At 48.7% G+C, this 21,318-nt stretch overlaps 1 protein-coding gene across 1 annotated transcript in view; it reads right to left on the reverse strand.

Moving 5' to 3' along the window:
• COL13A1 (collagen type XIII alpha 1 chain) overlaps window positions 1-20,358 on the reverse strand; it is a 129,425-nt gene extending 109,067 nt beyond the window's left edge. The window contains exons 1-2 of the mRNA XM_061447692.1: window positions 20,285-20,358; window positions 16,645-16,890 (exon numbers count right to left, since the gene is read on the reverse strand). Coding sequence (XP_061303676.1) covers window positions 16,645-16,661 — 17 coding nt within the window. The 5' untranslated portion in view covers window positions 16,662-16,890; window positions 20,285-20,358. The remainder of the gene's footprint in view (window positions 1-16,644; window positions 16,891-20,284) is intronic.
• Window positions 20,359-21,318: the final 960 nt, after the last annotated feature.

Consider the following 21,318-nt stretch of genomic DNA (forward strand, 5'->3'; position numbering starts at 1 on the left):
TGTCTTAGAAGAAAACATGCTTTGGGGAAATCTGGCTCTTTCTTTCCTTTGCCCATTTGTGTATGCATTCTATGTGTGTGGTGGTCACCATAGACAAATCTGTCACTATGGGGAAATTGAGACAGAGGAAGCAGCACTGTACATGGCCAGTCCCCATGTTGTTTGAGTTAGTGGCAGGGCAGTAAAGAATTCCAAGACAAGTGGAAGAATGAATGAGCCCAACATCAACCTCTTTTGTTCACTCAGCTAGCAGCATCATCTCTAAGCATCCACAGACTGTTCTTCAGAAAAAGAGGATAAAGAGCAAACTAAGCAACATGCCCACCACACTTCCAGCCCGAAGGCCTTTCTGATATGTGTCTATCTCTGTTCCAGTGTTAACCCCCACTTCATGCCAAGACACGTAAGGAGAAAAGAGTACCCCTAACACAGGACCCAGTCAACATCCTTTTTCCCCTCTCTTGGGAGCATACCCCAAAACAGGCTGCTCATAGAAACTCCCAGCTTAGCTGTTGAACTGAAGACAAAATAAATCATTTCCAGTCTACAGAGGTTACCTTTTTGTCAACTGGACTGCTTAACAGCCTTGGACCAGCACTTCCTGTCAGAAATACTTAACGGCCTCCTGGCAGTTAAAGGCTGCAAAATCTTTCAGTCATTCAGTTGACTTTCTTGGCCCTTATCCTATGGTTCATGTTCTGCAACAGTCCAACTGACATCCATAAAGCTGATCATTGAACAGAAACTCCTTGCCATCAACAAGAGCACTGGGAGGTGACTGTAGGAACAGCATGGCTTACAGGCCTATTCACATAGTGCAAGAGTTTCAGACCTTCTGCCCAGACAGCACCTGCCAAGTGATGGACTTCCATCAGCTTTGCTTTTTTACCTGGAAAGACTTCTAAACTTCAAAAGTCTGTACCTCAGCATATGTGAGACTTCTTTGGACTGAACCTGTTCTCTGGCATGCGAGTAGTCCCAGTGCAGCTGAACCAAAAAAAGCCCAATAAACTGCTTGACTACAAGAACAAAAATAATTGCCCCAAAGGAAGAACCTCTCTGGTATCTTGGTTACACAACACAATGATAAAACTGAGTACAACTGGTCTTGGTCTCTGCTGACTCCAGAGACCTGGATAGATTTTGTTACCATCACTTTGAACTAAAGGACACAAAAGACCTCATTTATTCTTCCTTCTTCATTCCCTGCTATAAAAGCCAGGAAATGCAGTAATATGGCATTTCCAGTGCCATTTCATTCACTTTGTGCCTGAATTATTTTTATTTCCCAAGGCAAATAGAGAAGCGTGAGACAAGCGTCCGTCCTTAATTCCAAATTTCCTGCCATTGGCCAATTTAAACCATAGATCTAATGTTGTTAGGACAATATTTTCTTCTATATGTGTCTTGCTATTGATGTTAGCCACTTAACTGTTTATTTCCTACAGCAGGTGGGAACATGGAAACATGTACTGAGAGGGCTGAGTCACCTCCCTGTTGTCTAATGTTAGCCTCAAAGCATGAGTACAATTTGGTAAGAACAGTCTTGCCTCCAAAACCAGAAGCCCCCCATCAGGGTGGAGCACGAACCTTCAAAGAAGAGAAACAAGTAGCAAGGAGGACTGCCAAGTTGGGGAAGGCCAGACAAATGGTGAGTTGGGACAAACAGTCAGACCTTAATCCTGCTAAATGGAAAGCGGGTATTCCTGAAAGGAGGGGAGTTCCTGCTACTCTGCTTGTCAGAACTGCCAGGATTTCAGCTCTTGCGAACTACCAGAGATGGCAAGGATGGGAGAGAGCCACTGCCTTTATCTCCTTCCCAATTTACGCTTCCTGCTGGAAGCAAGCCCCCAGCAGCAGCCCCTGGCACTAGCCTGGGGACCCCCCATGGACTCATCTGGGTTAATAACATCTGTCTTCCCTGGGAGCCAAGGATTTTTTGTGGAAGCGCTGCCAGATGAGCCTAACTTTGGCTTCTCTTCCCAAACATTTGTTGAAAGGCTGCAAAGCATCTGTTAGGACCCCAAGCTGAAGAGAAGCCAAAGGCAAACAGGGAGAAATGTCCCATCATGGCTATGGTACCCACCAGTGATATAGTGCAGCATCAGACCCTGGGTCTCCTGTGCAGGGATTGGCAGAGGGTCTTTTCTTTCCTTCCCTTCACCTTTTCAAAAATCTTCCTCCAGAAAAAAGGGGAAGGGCTAGATCCAAGAGGCCTATAGGCACCAGGGGTAAGAGCTCTAGGGTGCCTTGCAGCCCATTCCACCTTTACACCTCTCCATTGATAAGGAGGGTGCCAGCTGGGGAGATACGCAGGAGTGGAAAAAAAAATTAAAAAATTACCTTCCTATTTTTTTAGGGAAATAAATCAAAGATGGAGAATATGTGACTGGAGGAAGAAAACAGGTCTTAGCAAAGTGAGGTGTAATGAACAGAAAACACCAGTCCACAGGGCTCTCCACAGGGGATGGTCACAACCATAATGAAACCATCAAAAAAATATTGTTTTCCTTACAGTAACACCTCAAGCCCAATTTACTACAAAGAGGACATAGGTGTAAAAGAGTGGGAAGTCTCTTCATCCACTGCTGCTTCCCAGGGACTGCATGAGGCCAGTTCAATTTGCACCTTTTATCACCCCATCTGCATTTCACTTGTTTGCAGGAACCCTCTCCCCAAGGCAATAAAACCAAAATTACTGCAGAAAGCAGGCCATGGAAACAGCTCACATGGAATTCCAAGGGGCTTTGCTGGGCAAGAGCTGCCAAAAAACACCATTGAACCCCTCTGCCCTGGCTATCCAGGAGCCTCTGGTCCCACTAGCACCTTTCACATAGCACCAGGTGGCCAGTCACTGCACTGAAGTTGTACAAGCTGAGCTCGCCCATTTCTAAGGGTGCCTTCACCCCCATACATTTCCTTTTACCTCCACTATGAAGCCCTATTTTGATAGGGGCCTGGAGGCTGAGCCCACAGAGGAAGACCAGCTCTGCCAGATTTTTCAGGTTGCAAGCTTTTCCCCAGTTTGGCTGCTTGCCCTTGTCATGGAAATAAAGACCAACTCTCCAAATTACAACCCATTTTAGGGCCTAACTATGAGAACAGCAAGCCCATCTCTTCATTTTTTCCATTTTTTTTTTGCCCCTCTGTTTCTGGGAAATGAGGGTCCAACACTGCTCCCTGCCTCTCTGTCACTGCAGCACTGCTGAGGATGAGAATTACCTCAAGGAGCACAAAACCAAAAGACGGTGGTGCAGGCATCAGTTGCTGCCACAGCACTTGCGTGGAATGGCAGCAACAGGGGAAATAAAGATTTTCCTAGGGGGAGGGAGTGATGCGTGAGGATATTTAGGCACCTAACTATATTCAGACCCAAAAGCAAGCAGGATCCTTACTGCTGCTGACCCCCAGTTCACTCCAACCTGCCAAGGGCATCTTTGCTCATCATCTGCATAGCTCTTTATAGGCAAGAAATTGGAAATGCATGCAGTCCTGCTTTTGTGGCTTGATAATTTCTGTGAGCTGATAAACTGTAGCTCTTTGGGCTGTTGTGACCTGCTGAGCACCCCCTCCCTGACCCAGCACTCCTCTTCCACTGAGCTTTGCTTTCAGGAAAAATTAGGCTGCGTTTCAAGCAAACCTGGGCTGAGCTTCAAGTGAGCCTGAGCCAACTCCTAATTTATGCCATCAGTGTATTGTTTGGGGTCAAAACCATAAGACACGTGGAAGCTTTGCCTCATTTTTGCTCCAACCTGAAACACATCTGAGACATCCTGGCTACAGCTTGCTGCCAGCAGTCTTCTGGATCACAGCACAGGACTTGTTGGGAGCAAAAGGAGGCCAGGTTGGAGCAAAGGGTTAATGTGCAGAGTCTCAAGTCCAGCACAGGCAGTTATTTCAGGGTTATGCTCCTGAATGATAAATTATCAAAATTCAAACCTCAAACTTCACAGAGGAAGATGCTGTTACTCTGAATTAGGTAGAGCTGCATCTTAACAAGTAACTCTTTGGCTGCAGGGGTGCTACACATAAGGTGACGTGGGAAATAGGTTTCTGAAAGCTGCTAGAAGCAACATGGCTAGATTTCACACCTAGTTAGCGGGGTACAGGGCAGGGCATGAAGGGTCGGGCTCAATTAGGAAAATGCTTGTTCAGTAAGATACAGTTATTCTCTGGAGTGCCCTTAACAGATGCTGGAACAACATGGGGTCATCATACATGCCTGTCACTCTGCAGGCATAAGGCACTGATGATATTTGGCTTTGCCCCTTCCTCTCTCCTCCCAGACCCTCTTGAAGCATCATGCCTATCTGGATCACTTTTTCGAGTTGCACTGGGCATGAGGGGCAGAAAAGCCACTGACGTATTTCCATAGCAAGGCAGGCATCACAGGCCAGAGGTACACATCCAGAGCCACCCTGCTCCCTACACGTTGACTGAGACTACTTGCATAACATCACCACTGGTTGCCAGAAAGATTCACAATGCAGAAAAAGATCTCTCACCTCATAACAGATCTGCCAGGCGAAGAGCAGGAAGGCAGATTTTCTCCTTTGGAGATCTCTAATCCAGTCCTATAAAACTCACAGAGAATCATTTCAGCAGGTTAGAGCTTTGCAACACAAAAAAAAAAAAAAACAAAAAACCAACAACAACAAAAAAAATCCCACCTTAAATTAGCAAGGTGAGTGGTAAATCAGAACAACACTGAGGTACCTAGATAGGAAGCCCACCCCCATTGCCATGAGTTTTAGCAGCAGCATGGGTGGAAAAGTTGACCAACTTTCATCAAGAACATCTACCCAATGCAAAAATTCCCATATATAAGCCACCTTCTGACAGCACCAACACAAGAGGCAAACCGTGGTCTGTGGTGGAAAGTGGAGAATTTGTATTTGCTTCAGTGGTAAATATTGGCCTCAAAGCAGCCATATAGATGATGGCATGGAGGCCATCAACTCAGTGGAAGAGTACAGAGGAGCACAGCTCTTCTCTGCGAATTTTGCTTTTCTCTGAGAAAGTTTAGTCTTGCTGGGAGGCTGCATTTATATTGTGGCTGAAGGAATCACTCCAAACTGGAGACCAGTAAGTTAAACAACCTCTCCAGCTTGTCTTTGTGCTACAAACATGTTCCACAGCGCTTCAACAGTTTGGGCTATAGTGGAGCTGTGTGTTATGTATTATTTCTGGCCATCTGGAACAAACATTAACCACAAATAAGCAAATTTGCTTTTTCTTTACTGCAAAGAAAGAGCCTTGCCAGAGCAATGCTCATTTCCACTGATGACAGATGTTCCGGGCATGCTTGGGTACACCCTCCTCCATCCTGAGGAACAGCCAAGTCTTACGAGCTGAGATCCTGAAAAATTAGAAAGAGAGAAGAAAAAAAATAATAATAATAAAGAAAAAAGCCCAACCTTGTAAGTTGACTCAAGTTTACATTTTCCCCGTGTTTTTGACCCAGTATCCCTGTGGGATGAAACTCCTTTCTGCCCTGCCAATTTTTGCAACCCTGGGCAGCTTGCAGGCAAAGCAAAGCAAGCTGCCCAGGATGGCTGCATGGTTGAGAATGAAGGAGCCCCTAGAGGCAGGGCCCCCATGGACTGTCTGAACTGGTGCTTGGAAAAGCCCTCAAAGCTGGGGATTACAAACTTCCTAAAGCGCCAGACTCGTGTTCTCCATATCCATGCACACACTTTCTTCCCCTCCCTCTTATACACATACACTCATAGGCGGCTGCTCTCTTACTTTCAACCTCCCACACGAGCCAGAGGGACAAAATGAAATCAATAAATAACCACTGTTAGCTCCTGCATTTTCAAAGTAGTGCAGAGGGATTTGAGTACATGTAACTTCCATTAACCTCACTTAGAGTCAAAAACGTAACACTTTGGCCACCGCTCTGAGAGACCTGAGACTTTGCAGCAAGCCACTGGTTCTGGCAAACCCTCACTGTTTCTTTGCCCAGACCAAGGCTGGGGTTTTGGGGCCTTTTTTTTTTTTCCTTTCCAAAGAAGCTGCTGCCCTCCTGAAGTTCTCATTTCCTCGTTATTGTTTTCAAATGCTGGGGTTATTCAGAGGGGGTCTGCAATCCAGGACCATCACACGCCCATGCGTCAGGACTTCAAGCAGCGTGCTGCCAAAGCCCTCTGTACTTCACTGCTGACCTATGTGCTCTTGGAAGGTGCATCCAGGTGATGGCGTTGCAGAAGCTGCCCTGAGAAAGCAGGTGCCCAGAGCTCCTGGCTCAGTGCAGGAGAGGTTTTAGGTGCAGACTGCTTTCTCTTTCCAGGCTTGTACATATGCATGTTTACTCCTTGATGACTGCAGAAACAAGCAAAAACATAAAACCAACAGGAGGTTGAGGCCACTCCACTGGTGCTCAGGAGCCTCTGGGACACTGCACCATTGGCACTGCTCTCCCACCAAGCCAGGAGGCAGGTAAACATACAGGCACATGAGCCTTACAGCACAGCTTCTGGAGAGCACATCCTCTCCATTATTCCACAAATCCAAAGAATTTCTGTGAAGAGCTATAAGACAGCAGAATACTGACAGCAAGCATTGCCACCCAGAGCAGGAGAGCAGAGAGCTGTATCCCACAAAGCTTTGGCAATCAAGATAACACTGCTTCATCCCAGCATTACAGGCATTCATCATTTCTTTGATAAACAGCCCTTTACACCAGGTAAAAAACAAGAGCTCTCTTTCTGCAGGAATTGCTACAGCCTGAGACCAATGGATTTCTTATTTTTGTATTTTTCCAGCCTGGGCAACATGTAATTAGCAAATTAAAGCAATTGCAGACTTCTTTGCCTTTGCTCTGAGTGGCACCAAACAGCTCTCCAAACTACAGTGCAATAGCACATTGCTGGACACTTACACCCAGATCAGCCTAGACATTTGACTGTGTATTTAGAGAAGCTTTAGAAGACAGGGCAATTGTCTTCCTTTAGGAAATCCTTCTCAGGAATACTAATTTGTAATTGGGGTTGGGCACAGCAGAAAGCATCCATCTGTAGGAAAGGGTCTTCAAAACGCTCAGCAACAATTTTAGGAGGCAAGTGAATTGTTGCAGGGTTTTCCTTTACAGTCATTTGTCGTACTATCAACTGGAAAGAGGACAAAAAAAAAAGAGATGGATTTATTTTTTGCTTAATAAAAAAGGACCTTGCACATTTATGTAACCAAAAGCCTCACTTCAGGTAAAGACACTTCCATAAGCTTTCGCTTCCTATGGAAAAAAAAAAACACATGTGTAACACTTTACCAAAACAATTTTAAACAAATGCTTTTTGTTTAAAGAAATTCAGCTGCATCTAGAGCAGTTTAGCACATGTAAAGAAAGCGTGCATGCTGCTGGCAGAAAGGCTTTTCCATCAGTGCATTTGCAAAGCCTTCATATTAAAAAGTACAGCTATGGGCTTTTTTCCTCTTCCTCAGCATCAGCAGTGTGGATAATGAATCTGTGAACTAAGTGGAGAAAACATCATTATGTTGTACATTAGCTTAAAAAAAGAATAAGCAAAGATCAGTTTTGTTCAGTGAATGACTTCGGCTACATTTAAGCAAAGCTTTCAGGTCACACCTGCAGACCAGTGAACGAACCCCAAAAAGCTGTGTTTGTATACATGGATACACTTCCACACACCTGCTCATAAAAGAACAAGTCCATCTAGGCAGAACAGAGCCACTGGCACAGGAAGATACATGCTGTCGCACACAGCTGTGGAGCAGTGGAATTCATGAAAACCCGTTTACTACATCCTCAAACACCTGGCTTGGACTCTCTGATGTCTGAAACAAGCTGTGCTCACACACAACCTTTCCCTCAAGCAGAACACAGAAAGATCTCTCCTATCCTTTTTGCAAGAGCACCTACTTTCCCAAACCCTAAGAAAATTGAAAACCCCTGGGGATTTCTCCCTCCCTGCCCTCAGCTCAGGCTGAAGCTGGCCAGTGGGGAGGACACATCAGAGGCCTGTGCACAGAAACACTGCTCTCGTATCCACCTTCATTACTTCAAACTGGCTGAACTCATCAGCAGCCACAACTGTGCATAAATACCAAGTCTCTGCTCAATTACACACCTATATCCAGGAATGGAGTGATATAAATGACTGTAGAAAGCTACCTGTGCTGCAGGAGCACAGGTGAGGTCTGCCTAGAGGCACAAGTGTCCCCTATACACCTCTCTCACCATCAGCCTTCCCCTAACATAGCTTGCTCTCTGCCACCCTAAAAATAGGCAGCCAGCCGACAGCTGATCATCACACAAAAGACCCTCCGTATCCCTGGAATTTCACATGGCCAACAGGAGAGCAGCCCTGCTTTGTGCTCCCAGCCCTAAATACTCCTGACAGCCTGTCTGTCCTTCACTATCACTGCAGCACCCTCATAGCTGAGCTCACTGCAAGCCCCAGCAGCCCCACACATGCCCCACAGATGCCTCTCCCCATAGCTTGCCTCTGAGAAAGCTGGTGTGGATTTACACTGGCATATACAAACATGGGCTTTTGTTATTCTTACAGGCTGGGCTGATTTTCAATCATTCTGATTTTGTGATGGGTCTTTCTACTCATTATCTTTGCTCAGGATAAATCTGTTAATTTCACCCCATTTTCACCAAGTCTTTATTGTGGTGCTTTACAATATCCATGCAAGCTTCTCGGGGCAGGACATGCACATCATGAGAGCCAAAGCCTGCCAACCCCAGCAGCTAATTGTGAAATGAAGACAGACCCCAAAATGCACAAAGCTGCCTGAAAGGCACCAGAAAAGTGCTGTCACAATTAATGCTGTGAGAATTATGATGGTTTTGAAAATAGCCAGCAAGCTTGGAGAGGACATTCTGCCTACTGATGCATCACCCTTGGTATCTTACAAAACAGTACCCCTGTACCCTTGGTGCTGCTATGGCAAACATTATTGCAACAACCCATCATGTGTGTACCATCATTAGGTTGGTGGGTTTGTTCCCACACTGAGAGAAGATGGGAAATAGAAGAAAATGGAGCATCTGAGGACAACAGCTCCTCAGGAGACAGCACAGGCCAGAGAGGGGAGAAAAAGCCCAAGCAAGACTGCCCAGCATGACCAATAAGCAGGAGGATAAGTGAGGCACTCTCTTCCCCAAAGCCCAGGCATCCTGCAGGGGCAACAGTTAGGCCTGGATAAGCCCAGACCTGAGGCAGCACATGGCAGGTGTCATCATAAATTACCAGGGACAAAGCCAGGACAAGCAGGGCACCTTTTTAGGGCAGCAACAGCCTTTTGTAGAAGTCTGGTCAGTCAAGGCAGGAGCCAATGTCTCCAGGCGGGTGTTAGCAGATCTTGGGTCCATCCAAATGCCACCTGCTATGGCCAGTCAGCAGCACAGAGTAAGCCCACTGCAGAGGGACAGAGGTCCATAACAGACTGATAAATGCCTTATCTTGTCATTACATTACCCATATGCACTTAAATCCTGGAGGAGAATTTGCTGGCTGGGTGCAGCTCCCCAGCTGCATTTCCCTGCTCACGCCTGCCAGGCTGGGCAGCAAGAAGGTGTGAGCACTGCTCTGACGCCAGATCTCTTTGTTGTCTATTTATACCCTGCCCTCTGGAAGCAGCTCACTAGCGGCTGTCACTTGGCATCTTATCTCTCCTCGTTTTGCAAACTGTCTCCTGGCAGCCCCATTGCACCCCTGCCACCACTTGGGAGGCTGCCCCCTTCCCACTCACTTTTCTTTTAAAAAAAGAAGCATCATAAGCACCCAGCTTGCACTGTTTGGTTAAAAAGCAGGGCTTTACTCTTCTTTCAGAGGAATAAGGACCTGCCTGTAATCCCAAGATCCTAACCATTACCTTCATTTTGCTCCTGGCATGCAGAAGTTGATGCCTCCTGCTACACAACTGGCTACCTGATGCAGGGGCTGAATAAGATTCATCACAAAGAACTGTAACAGTCCCTGCTTATGTAGCCCTAGATCCCAAAGCCCTTTAAAAGAATTTCCATATCATTATCCTCATTTTACAAGAGGGAAAACAGGCACAGAAGAATTAAAAACTGCACATGTAAACCCAAAAGCTGTGATCCTAAGGACTTTGAGCTTGTAAGATGTCAGAGCATCAGGACAAGAGTGAATGACCCATGAATGCATGTAGTACCTACTTCCCTTCATGTCCCTCTCAGTCACTTTTTGAGGATATTCTGTTCACTTCAGCAGGGACTTACAAAAAATAAATCATATTCACCAACCATGAGATTAGTATTTGGACCAGTCCAGAGAAAATTTCCCATTAAACTATATTCCCACAGGGCCTTCTCCTCCCACACATGTAGGGCAGAGGGAATGGAAGAACCACCTCTCCCTGGGTCTTTCCAAAAGACTACCATAGGTAGCACTGCAAGCTCTGATGCAAATGCAGATCCAGGTAACTCTTGCCCCTTTATCTGAGTGTGTGTCTGAAGCCAGGACACACACTAGTCTAGACACACACAGGCCAGGTCTAGTGGTCAAGATTTGGTGCTCTCACCACAGCGGCCCAGGTTTGATTCCCAGTCAGGGAAGATGCTTTTTTCCAGTACATAAACTGATGGCAGTTACCTGGAAGGGTTAGATCACTGCTCAGGTCGGGCTGGGTATCGGTGGGTGGTGAGTGGTTGTATTCTCTCCCCTTGTTATTCCCCTTATCATTATTATATTGTTGTTGGTAGCAGTAGTGGTTTGTGTTATACCTTAGTTACTGGACTGTTCTTATCTCAACCTGTGGGAGTTACATTCTTTTGATTCTCCTTCCCATCCCTCGGGGGGGGGGGGGGGGGGGGGGGTGCAGTGCAGGAGTGAGCGGTTACACGGTTTCTGGGTTGCTGGCTGGGCTTAAACCACGACATGGACTCAGGGCCACACCTCCTCCAGGACCACCTCTGGGGTGTGACAGAAGCTGTAAAAGCTAAGGCCAGAAAAGGTGCAAGAGGATACTCATCCCTGAGCAGTGGCTGGTGAGACCTTCAAATAGGGTACAAGAGCCCAGTCCCACGTGGAGACATGGCCAAGGGAAGGACCATGGTGTACCCAACAAGGATGCTCTGGGCACCCTGCTGAGAACCAACCCTCTGTTAATCCCCATTTTGCCCCAGCAGACAGACAGACAGACAACAGGACTGATGGGGTTTTTGGAGCAGTGCATGCCTCTGCAGCCAAGGGAGCTTCCAGCTGTCTCTGGAGCTGCTTGCAAAATCACACCACCACAGAGTGTCAGCTGGGGCTGGGTGAGCCCTCCCTCCCTTGTGCTTAGAGCACAGTCAACTGCTAGGGACAAAGGAGGAAGAGAAGGGAAGAAATGAGAAGCAACAGTGCTGTTTGCACCTGCTTGTCACAGAAAAGCAAAAGCAAAAAAAGCAAGACAGCCAAAGCAGGGGCTGGACAGGAGCAAAGCAAAGCTGGGCTCTCCAGCCCAGGTGAAGTGAAGGCAGTGGGGTGCCAGAGATGAATGACCCCATCACAGCAGCAGGGACGGGTGCAGAAAGATAGGCCTGCTGAGGTCCGGCTTGCCACCAGTGCAAGTGCCCACTGTCACAACACCCACTGCTCTGTGGCTTCCCAAGCACCCTCTCCACTTCACCCTGGCGGGTCTTCTGCCCTCACTTTATCTCCTGCCTCCCAGCTGCCAGGCCTCAGAAACAGGCTGGAAACACAGTCCCAGCGCCGAAAAGCTGCTGCCATCTCCTGGAAAGAGGGTCCTTCCCTGGAGAGTGGCAAGAGCACACAGGAGCCGCCAGGACACATGCCAGAAGGGACCTGCGGCCACCAACACCTGCTGCGCTGGGATGGCCTAATCTTTCCCCATGATATCATACCTGTCACACTAATGACTGAGAGTGATGTCAGGAAATAGGATTACAGACTTGTGCTGCAGAGAGCAGATGAGGTCCATGGGGATAAAGGACAAGGCTGCCCTTTATTTCAGTGGAAGCTTCCCATGGGCAGGAATATGCTCCTTGCTGGTAACTTCTAACCAGCACAGGCAACCCTCAAGCACCAGGGCTGCTTTATTCCTCTCATGACTGCAAAGATCAGAGCATTCAATGGAAGGAAATGGTGCAGGGTGGCTCGCACACACTGGGCACCGGGACCCCATCACTGTCAGGAGGCTGAGGGGAAAATCATTGCAAATCCCTAGGTCCCCTTTCATCTGCAGCACCCCATGGCTACTGCACAGCTGCCCAGAATATTATAACCTGCCACCTCCACAGGTCCACACAAAGATAACTTGCAGTCCCAGAAGCCTCTCTGTGGCACAGACGCACATTTTCATGAACACATCTACCAAACAGGGCGGATTTCCTACTCCCCTCCCCCCAGAAAAAATAAAAATAAGAGTCTTAGCCATCTCTCACTGATGCCACAAGACCAAGGGGTTCAAATTGCTTTCCCCAAACACTGGCGCCCGCCAAGGCACAGCTGATGGCCCTGCAGCAGGCTGCACACCGCCTGTGAGCTGGCCCCTGTGAGCGTCACTGCTGTATTTATATCCTTTTATTATGCTTTAAACCACCGGGGAGAAACAGGTGCAGAGCTGTCTGCGCAATACTGGCCAGCAATGTCCCCTCAAGCCTCAAGCTGTTGTATACACCAGCATGGACACACACATGCAGGAGGACAGAGACCAGCCTTCCAAATCCCCACAGAGTGCTGAATTCATGGATAAAAATCAGTCCTGGAGGAGGATGCACACCCGTGCCCGGACACCCTGCTTCAGCCCATGCAGCCATTCAGAGGGGGCAGAGCTGGCTGGGGACACCCCCATGTACTCCAAGGAGCCCTTTCTGGCTACTTCAGCAAATAATCACCACTGCCCTTCAGCTGTCAGCCCAAGAATGCAACCTTAGTGGAAGCTGCTCTCCCATAGGTGCCCAGAGCAGGATGTGCAGCTGAGGGGCTGCCGTCTGTAGCATATATTGGGCTTGGACTGTGCCTCTTACCTTGTTTCTCAGCCTGCGTTGGCAGGAGGAATTTGCTGGGGTGCATCTGTGGGTCTTCTGCAGTAAAGTGGGGATTTTTCCTTCAGAGAAAAGCAACTCTTCTGGGTACAGACCAGGCTCTTCCCAGTTGAGATCCTCTGAAAACTCCCCATCTTCTTCCTTAGAAATAGCTTTGTTAGCACCTTTCCTTAGGGGATCCTCAAAGAAATCTCCTTTAAACATGGAATAGAGCCACAGCAAACTGGAAAAGCAGCAAGGCCTGAGCCCAGGCCAGGGTGTCACCACTTAATGAGAGATAAACCTGACCCAGACTTTCCCAAGGCAAAATTAAGGGGCAGCAGGAGGACACTGGTAACTTTAAAGCCTCAAGTCAGCTGGAGTAAGAGTGAAGTGTTTTCACCAAGCATGTCAGAACTGCCACTACTCTGACTGTTTCAGGACACCCCCCAGCCTTGTCCAGCCACATAACACATTGTGGGCAGCACCATGCAACGGCTTCAGGTTCACAGTTGCCTGTACACCTCTTACTTTTCCTGGTGGAGGTTAATACTAGGATTAGCAGCTTAATAGCCCAGTGCCTTGAGCCTGCCTGGCCTGGGGCAGCAGGAGCTGAGAAGCAGATTTCAGTTGTATCTTGCCTTCGAATGTGCCTGGTGTCCATGGGAAGAAGACAGGATAACTTGAGTTAATTGGTCCAGCATTAACACTTCACTGCTAGAAATCAAAGCTGAGTTTAGCTTTGAAACCCATTGTTTGTGGGTAAAAGCATTACCCTACCCATAAAAATACTGCACCATACTGTATTACCCCAGACCAGGAAAAAGCCAGGTGCCACTGTGACAACTGCTATTCAGCCTTTACTGGAAATGAGCCCTTTTCCTTCTCTTTCTTCCCAAGCAGGGAAGGAGGTGAGGGGATCAGTGTCAGTGTCCCCTGCAGTCAAGCACCTCATAAATCTCCCCTTTGGAAAGGCAGACAGCCCCACTCCGCTTCTGGGGAAGAAAGCACGTATTGTTCAGCCTTGGGCTCAGGTACACCACAGGGAATGTCTGTGCTGAAACCCAAAAGCGTGTGCAGTGGGATGGGCGGCTGTGACAGCCAGAACAGCCCAGGCTGATAAAAGACCACAGGTTTCCTCCCCACCAGGCTCTAGAGAATAGCACTACCAATTTTTAAATCACTTTGAAGAATAACAATGTAGTTTATAATGTATGAAATGGAAATACCAAGATCAGGTTCACCTCCACCACTACTCCTGCACACACACCAGGGGTGCATGTTGATGGACAAAGCTGGGGGGTTTCTGTTTCCCCTAGTAGTGTCCCAGCAGGGCAGAGCAAAGCTTTTGTAGCTCACCTGCCAGCATCCTTCTGCTTGACTTCAAAGCAAAGCTTTGGGCGTCTTTCCCCATTGACATCCCAGGTTTGCAGATCTATGTAACATCTGGCTCAGAATGGGGAGACCCCCATCTTCCACATTATTGCCATGGGGGAAACACTTCCTGTCTCTCCACACGCCTCCCTGGGGAAACCAAGGTTGGGGAGCCAAAGGGAAATTTATGGGCTTCCTCTCCTAAAGACTTCTCCAGATGGGTCTCTAACACTGGATTATTATTTTTTTTTTCCAGGTTAAGGGAAAGAGGAGGGGGGAAACAGAGAAGGGGAGCTAGGTAAGGACAAGACTACAGGTCACATTTTTCTGCTCATAGCATAGCCCCTGGTAGAAGGGCCAGCAGGTGGCCAGGATGCTTCTCCTGCTTAGGCTGCAACAGCATCAGAAGATGTCAGCCTCAACAGGGGGCACAGACAGCTTAGGCTCCAATTTCCCAGATTGTATGAGATGAGCAGCAAAATTCCCCATCATAGACTCCAGCAGCTAGCATTGCCACCTGGAAAAGCCTCTTGTGCAAGCCAGCAATATTTTGGTGAATTGCTGCAATAGCCCACTCTGGGAATAAGCAGTATTTTTAGGGGAAGAGGCATGGCAGGTACTGTGCAACACCCTGCCATCCCATTTTGGCCAGACCTGCAAACACACACTTCATAAAACCCCAGTGCCTCTTTGGGCAGCAGGACCAGAGGGTGACATTATTTCAGTGCCCCTGAACTGCCCCCTTCATACTAGTCACCTGAGGGTGGCCAGCACAGCAGGACTACAGACATCATCCAGACTCCCCGGATCGCCTATCAGGAAGAGGAAATGCCACGCATTTTCTGACTGCTTGTACCTGCGCCAAGTATAAATGCCACCCCTAAAAATACTAGCAGGAAGGAAAGGCATGCTACCAGTCACTCACCCCCCCAGCCAGGCCACCACACCACCCAGTTGCTTTCGAGACAGCAACTTGAAGCAGCTGAGTGAGACCTAGCCTGGTCTTTCACACCTTCCCACATGGGTCAGAGGGTGACAGCCCAGTGTCACTCATAGCAAGGCAGCAGCAGAGCAACAATAACACACTCCAACTGGCTGTGGGCAGGGGTCAACATCCCAGGAGCTGCTTTTGGCATCCACAGGACACGAGTGACTTCTAATGAAGGCTCCTAATGAAATTAAGCTCCTGGGATGCTTCTGTCTGATCAGCAGACAGCCCTGCATTGCTTTAGTCTGAGCAACTTTGATCCCTCTGGAAAATGACCCCAGGCACCTCACTGGCTGCCCCAAAAGCTGCAGCCTCTGCACCTCAGTAGAGAGAGGGGGCAGCAGCACCTGTCATGGGAGCACTGCTCCCACACAGAGCAAAGCTGCCCATGGCCCCCTGCCAGTTTGCATCAACGTCCAGTCCTAAAAAGCATCCCTCAGCCCCAGACAAGTGCATCCAGCAAATCACAGGGCCCCAGTCACAAGTCCAGCTAGAACAGCTCTCCTGATGCTTTTATTTTTTTATTTTAATTGGACAGTGCCTTATTTCAAGTTCTGACTTATTCTGGGTAAATCAGGATGAAACCATCCAGACTCTGAAAATTACCTTCAGGTTTCCAACTGCTTTCCAGCCCCTAACAGGCAGGAGGTGGCTGGGACAGTTCAGGGAGGCATTAGACACCCCAATGCCCCACAGCCCTCAGGGACACATGCGAGGGCAGAGCTGGGTGTGATCTCCCTTCAGCCCAAACCATTCTTCCACGGGATTTGCACCTCCCAAAAAACTGGCATGGTTCAAGGGCTATCACATTGCTGCAACTGGGCAGGGAGATTTGACAGTTTGTCACCTCCCCTCCAAAATATGCTCCTGCAGCCATTGGTACCCAATGCAATCCACACCAACATCCCTCAGAAACCAGGGGTTACTGTTTGCTGTTAAAGAGCTGACACCTCCCACCCCAGCCCCGCATGTCAGAGCATGATGCTTCAACAGCACCCACACACAGAGTGACAGGCAAAACACCCTGGGAGTCTTCTCCAAGAGCAGGAAGTGCAGCAGCATGGCCTCTGCAGTCCCTTTGAAGGCTTCAATCTGCAAAGGAGCAAAGCCCACCTCTGCCTGTACCCAAGCTATAGAATAGGAGCAACTTTCCTGCAAAATTTATATAGAGAATTTGCTCAAATATCAGGATGGCAAAGCAGGACTTTGTGGTGCTTAGAGTGAGATAATGCAATTTTTTTTTCTGTGCAATGCATTCTGATCACCACTTTGAAGGCACCCCAAGCCCTGCCTGGATATCTGAACCAAGCAGACCCACCTGATGTTTGTGAGCATCCCAGGACAAAAGGCTTCTGTGAAGATGAGGCGGGTGTCCAGGGTGGGAGCACAGAGGCCACTAGTGGCACATGTGTAGCTGCCCCAGATCCAAAGGGATGCACCAGCATGGCAGGGAAAATTGATGATGATGAGGGAAGTCCATCAGGCTGCACGCTGGCCCCACAGATTGATAGCCTCCGCAACGAGCTGCACATAATGGCCAAGTTCAGGCTGCAGCGGCTGGGAGCTGAAAGGCAATGGCCATAAATAACCTGGGAAAAAGAAGGAAGACAGAAGGCTGGCAGGGATAAATAAATACGCTGTAGCAGGGCTGGGGGTGGAGCACAGGGAAAGGGGCTGCAGCACCGGAATGGGATGCAGCCCACATTGAGATGGAGATGCTACCACAGAGATGGCTGCTTTGGAGTGAGAGCTCTGCATTCAATAACAAGTGAGCTGTTCCTCCCCACAGTCAATCTTCTTACCCAAAACTACAACCAGCTGCTAAAGGGGCCATGTCACACATCCACCCCCAAAATATGGTGGGGATATTCGGGTTATAATCCCATCATTACCAAAGCTCCAGCTGAGTGTGACACTTCTTTCCCAAGTATATATCTCAGCAAGCTCCCCCATGACTGACCTGGATGGCTGGGCTTCCCTTGTCACCTTCCTCAGCCAAAAGTATCAACCTTGGGCTTATTTCCTTTTCAGTTATTGCCCACTAATGAATAGGGGAGACAGGGGGAGCAGAGGGCAAAGAGCTGGATGTTTCCCTCATTGTCCTCCATCTGCTTTATTCAGGCTGGTTACTCTTCTCTGGCTTAAATCAGCCCTTTGCATTTTGCTGTGGTCTTTTTTTGCCTCCGCTGTTTTGTCAAGAAAAACCTTGCCCAAAGAGCTACTGTGATTTACTGCAGCATTAACAAATGTCAGAGCTTGGGAGCCTTGTAGGAACCGCTTGCTGGCAGCCTGCCTGGACAAACATACTAAAAGTCAGCCCTGGCGTGGATACTTGAGGAATTAGTGGCCGTACAAAGATGCATTAAATACAGGGAGAAAGATGGGGAACTTTTACAACGGAGGCTTGAAAGCTTTTTCGAGGCTGTTTAACATATGGTGATGCTTCTCTGCACCTGCCACACAGCCCCTCACAAGAGCAGTTCACAGATTTTTGTCCTTGTCACCAGACCCAAATGCCATTCAAGTTATAGTTCCCGATGTGCCCTACGTATTCGGCAGGGGCTGAGCCAACCTGTAAGGTAGATTTTTGTACATGTGTGTTTTAATAGATCATTTTCTCCCCAGCCCTCTCTGTTATGATGGGTTTTGCTGCTGGCAGGCACACCACAGAGCAAGCCCTGCTCAGCCAGGCAGGGTTCCCCACTAGCTACCAGAAATGTATTTTTAAATGCAGTAAGTAAGAGGGAAAACCCCATAAACCCAACTTTTTTCTCATGAAATCCTCATATCCAGCTCAGCCATAACGGAGCCAGGGTACCTAGGCAGGGAGAACCACAAGGAAACGAGAGACACATTGGCCAATACAATGGTTTTAAAAAAATCTCCTGACATTTCCTTGGTGGTTGCCAACAGCTCCCCAGCCCTGCTTGCTCTGGCTGAACCACTGCTGCAGGCAGGCGGGGCCAGCCATGCATCCCACACAGCCCCGCTGCTCTGCTATTGCCATTTGCCCAGATCCCATGTGCTGCATTAGGGAGGAATATTTTGCATGGACATTGTATGTGTTTTAAAGGTTAATTCCTCCCCAGCACCTTCTGCTTGACAGATTTGTCCAGCATCCTCCACACAGTAGAAAGCAGCCCTGTGCCAGGAGAGACATGCTCAACCTTACAAAACACGGCCAGGCGATGTTCCTTGGCTGATGCCAAATTTCCAGAAACCAAAAGCAGAATATAGAAAAATATCATGTCCTAAAATTAAAAAACATAAAATAAATACCCCCTGGGGCTCTTGATAGAACAAAACATTTTTCCCAAGCAAATCCATTCCCATATATGCACTGCTTGGCTCGGAGGATGGGTGAATGGGGAAGGCTCTGGAAAGGCAGTTATGTGAACTGATGCACTGTAAATCTCCTGTGTTAGGTGGGATATCATAACCCATAGTAATTTAGCAACTTAAGCATCATCATGTAGACTCAGCTGACATGATGTTACCTTAGTTTACCTCTATGTTCTGCCTCCAAAGCACAGCTCCTCATCCTTCAGGTGAGGCCCACAGGGGCACACTGGGGATAAGCTGCTGGAAACATCTCCTGGGTATTTATGCAGATGACAGGAAACAAAAGGAAACCTGGTGGTCACCAGACAAGCAGTTCCCGGGCAATACTGCTTCTCAGGTGAGCACCTGGGATCCCTACCCACCCTCCACAAGAGTTCTCATCTCCACTGGTCATGTTGGAAATGCAGCAGCACAGCAAATCAGACTGGAGAAGGGCTGCCCCACCTGGCCACCCAGCTCTTCACCCCACAGAAGGCTCCCCAGGGACTTTCATTCATTTAGGGCTGCAAACTGCCACAGTCAAACACACAACGCGCATTCCACTGAGCGCAAGAGGCAGGCAGGCCCTTTGCCAAGCAGAGAGGAAGAATCAAATCAGGAATGGGAAAGGAATGGAAAAATGCACCTGGTTAGGGCAATCCCAAGCTGAGCAGAGACTGGATGGATAGCAGCCCTGAGAAGGACTTGGGGGTGTTGTTTGATAAGAAGCTCAACATGACCCAGGACTGTGCACTCACAGGCCAGAAGGCCAACCACATGCTGGGCTGCATCAAAAAGACTGTGACCAGCAGGTCAAGGGAGGTAATTCTGCCCCTCTACTCCACTCTTGTGAGACCCCACCTGCAGTACTGCATCTCGCTTTAGGGCCCCCAACATAAGAAGGATGTGGACCTGTTGGAGCAAGTCCAGGTAAGTGCCACAAAGATACTGAGGGGGCTGGAGCACCTTCAGCTATGAGGACAGGCTGGGAGAGTTGGGCTTCTTCAGCCTGGAGAAGAGAAGGCTCTGGGAAGATCTTGAACAGCTTCCAATAACTTAAGGGAGGCTTCCAAAAAAACTAGGGAGGAGCTTTTTACAAAGGCCTGTAGGGATAGGATAAGGGAGAATGGCTTTAAACTGAGAGAGGAGAGATTGGATTAGGCTTTAAGGAAAAAGTCTCCCTTGTGAGGGTGGTGAGGCACTGGAATAGATTGCCCAGAGAAGCTGTAGCTAACCCATTCCTAGCAGTGTTCAAGGTCAGGCTGGAAGAGGCTTTGAGCAGCCTGGTCTGGTGGAAGGTGTCCTTAAGTTAAAACTAGATGATCTTTAAGGTCTCTCCCAACACAAACCATTCTATGGTTCTGTGAAAAAGAATTTCACATACACACACTACATCCTCACTGAGGAGAGCCAGCAGAGGCAAAGGCATCCTGCTTGAAGCCTGGACCCACATCCTCATACAGGAGGTTAGCCTGCACAACCAAACATAAGTGGAAAGAGGACAATCCAGCTGGAGGGTCCCACCTGCCTGCTCCCCCACACCAGGCACAGGTTGCCATTCCCAAAACTGCATTTGCTGGAAGAAACCCTCTCCTTCCCTGTCCCATGATGGATTTCCCCATACAGCTTCTTCCTACCAAAAAGCTGCTCCTCCATCAAGTGGCTGCTAAGGACCCAGGAAGGGGCTTTAATCTTCAAAACCGCTGGGCTGTAGGAAGCAGCGGGACCTTGTGGAACAGTACTCCGGCATGCCGGCTGACCTACCTCCATGAAGCAGGAGTGAAGGATTGCCCAGCTCTCTCTACCCAAACTTGCACCCCTCCACACCAAGCTGAAGGCAGAGAAGAAGCAATAATCCCCAGGCTGGGCTTAAATAGAGACAGCCCATGGGTGTGGGGAGGTCCTAGGTGAGGCTGTTCAGGGCTGTTAAGGCAAATTAGTGCCCTCAAAGCTCGACACAGGGAGATGCAACTAATGACTAATCCAAGGGTCCTGTCCCTGCTGGGGCTGGTCCTTCAGGGGCTCACAGTGCTATGGGCCCCTGTGTTATGCATATTCGTTGTACTGCATTTCACTGTGCCTTATAGTTAATCCTGCAGCCAGCCTTTCTGGGCAGTGAAATCCAGCGCAGGATTAGTGTACACAACCTTTCTTTACCCATCTCCAACGCATAGGCCAAAACACATCCTTGCACCACAGAGTATGCACTGGCAGGCTGAGCCTGATGCAGTAACTGCAGGGCAGGGACTAAGGGCAAAAAGCCTTTTAATTTGCCCTGACAGGCAAATAAAGCCCAGCTCCGGCACGAGCCAAGTCCTGAAGCACAGGGAAAGCAGCTGCTCTGGCCGTGCTTCCTGTGGCAGGAAGCCCTGGCACTGCTGAGGGGCCACCAACTTTTCCCTCAGCCACTGCTAATTCAGGGCGTCCAAAGCCCAATCCCAGTCAGGTCCAGCACATCCCAGCATCACCAGACCCACCCCTCCAGTCAGCCTGGGCTGCAGCACCTCTGACAAAGCCTGGCCTGTTCCTCGTCTTTCAACTGGTGCCGCATATATCACCAGGCTCCCCTCTCGTCTTTTCCATAGGAGATGGCCCCACAATGAACAGATCCCTCTTTCACCCTCATTGTGGTGAGGGTTTCAGCCTCCACAGCACTTCATAACTTGGAATT

This window comes from Pezoporus flaviventris, unplaced genomic scaffold, assembly GCF_033815535.1.
Source record: "Pezoporus flaviventris isolate CSIRO_AGI_PZ_B2104156 unplaced genomic scaffold, CSIRO_AGI_Pfla_v1 ptg000001l, whole genome shotgun sequence".
Taxonomy (NCBI): domain Eukaryota; kingdom Metazoa; phylum Chordata; class Aves; order Psittaciformes; family Psittacidae; genus Pezoporus; species Pezoporus flaviventris.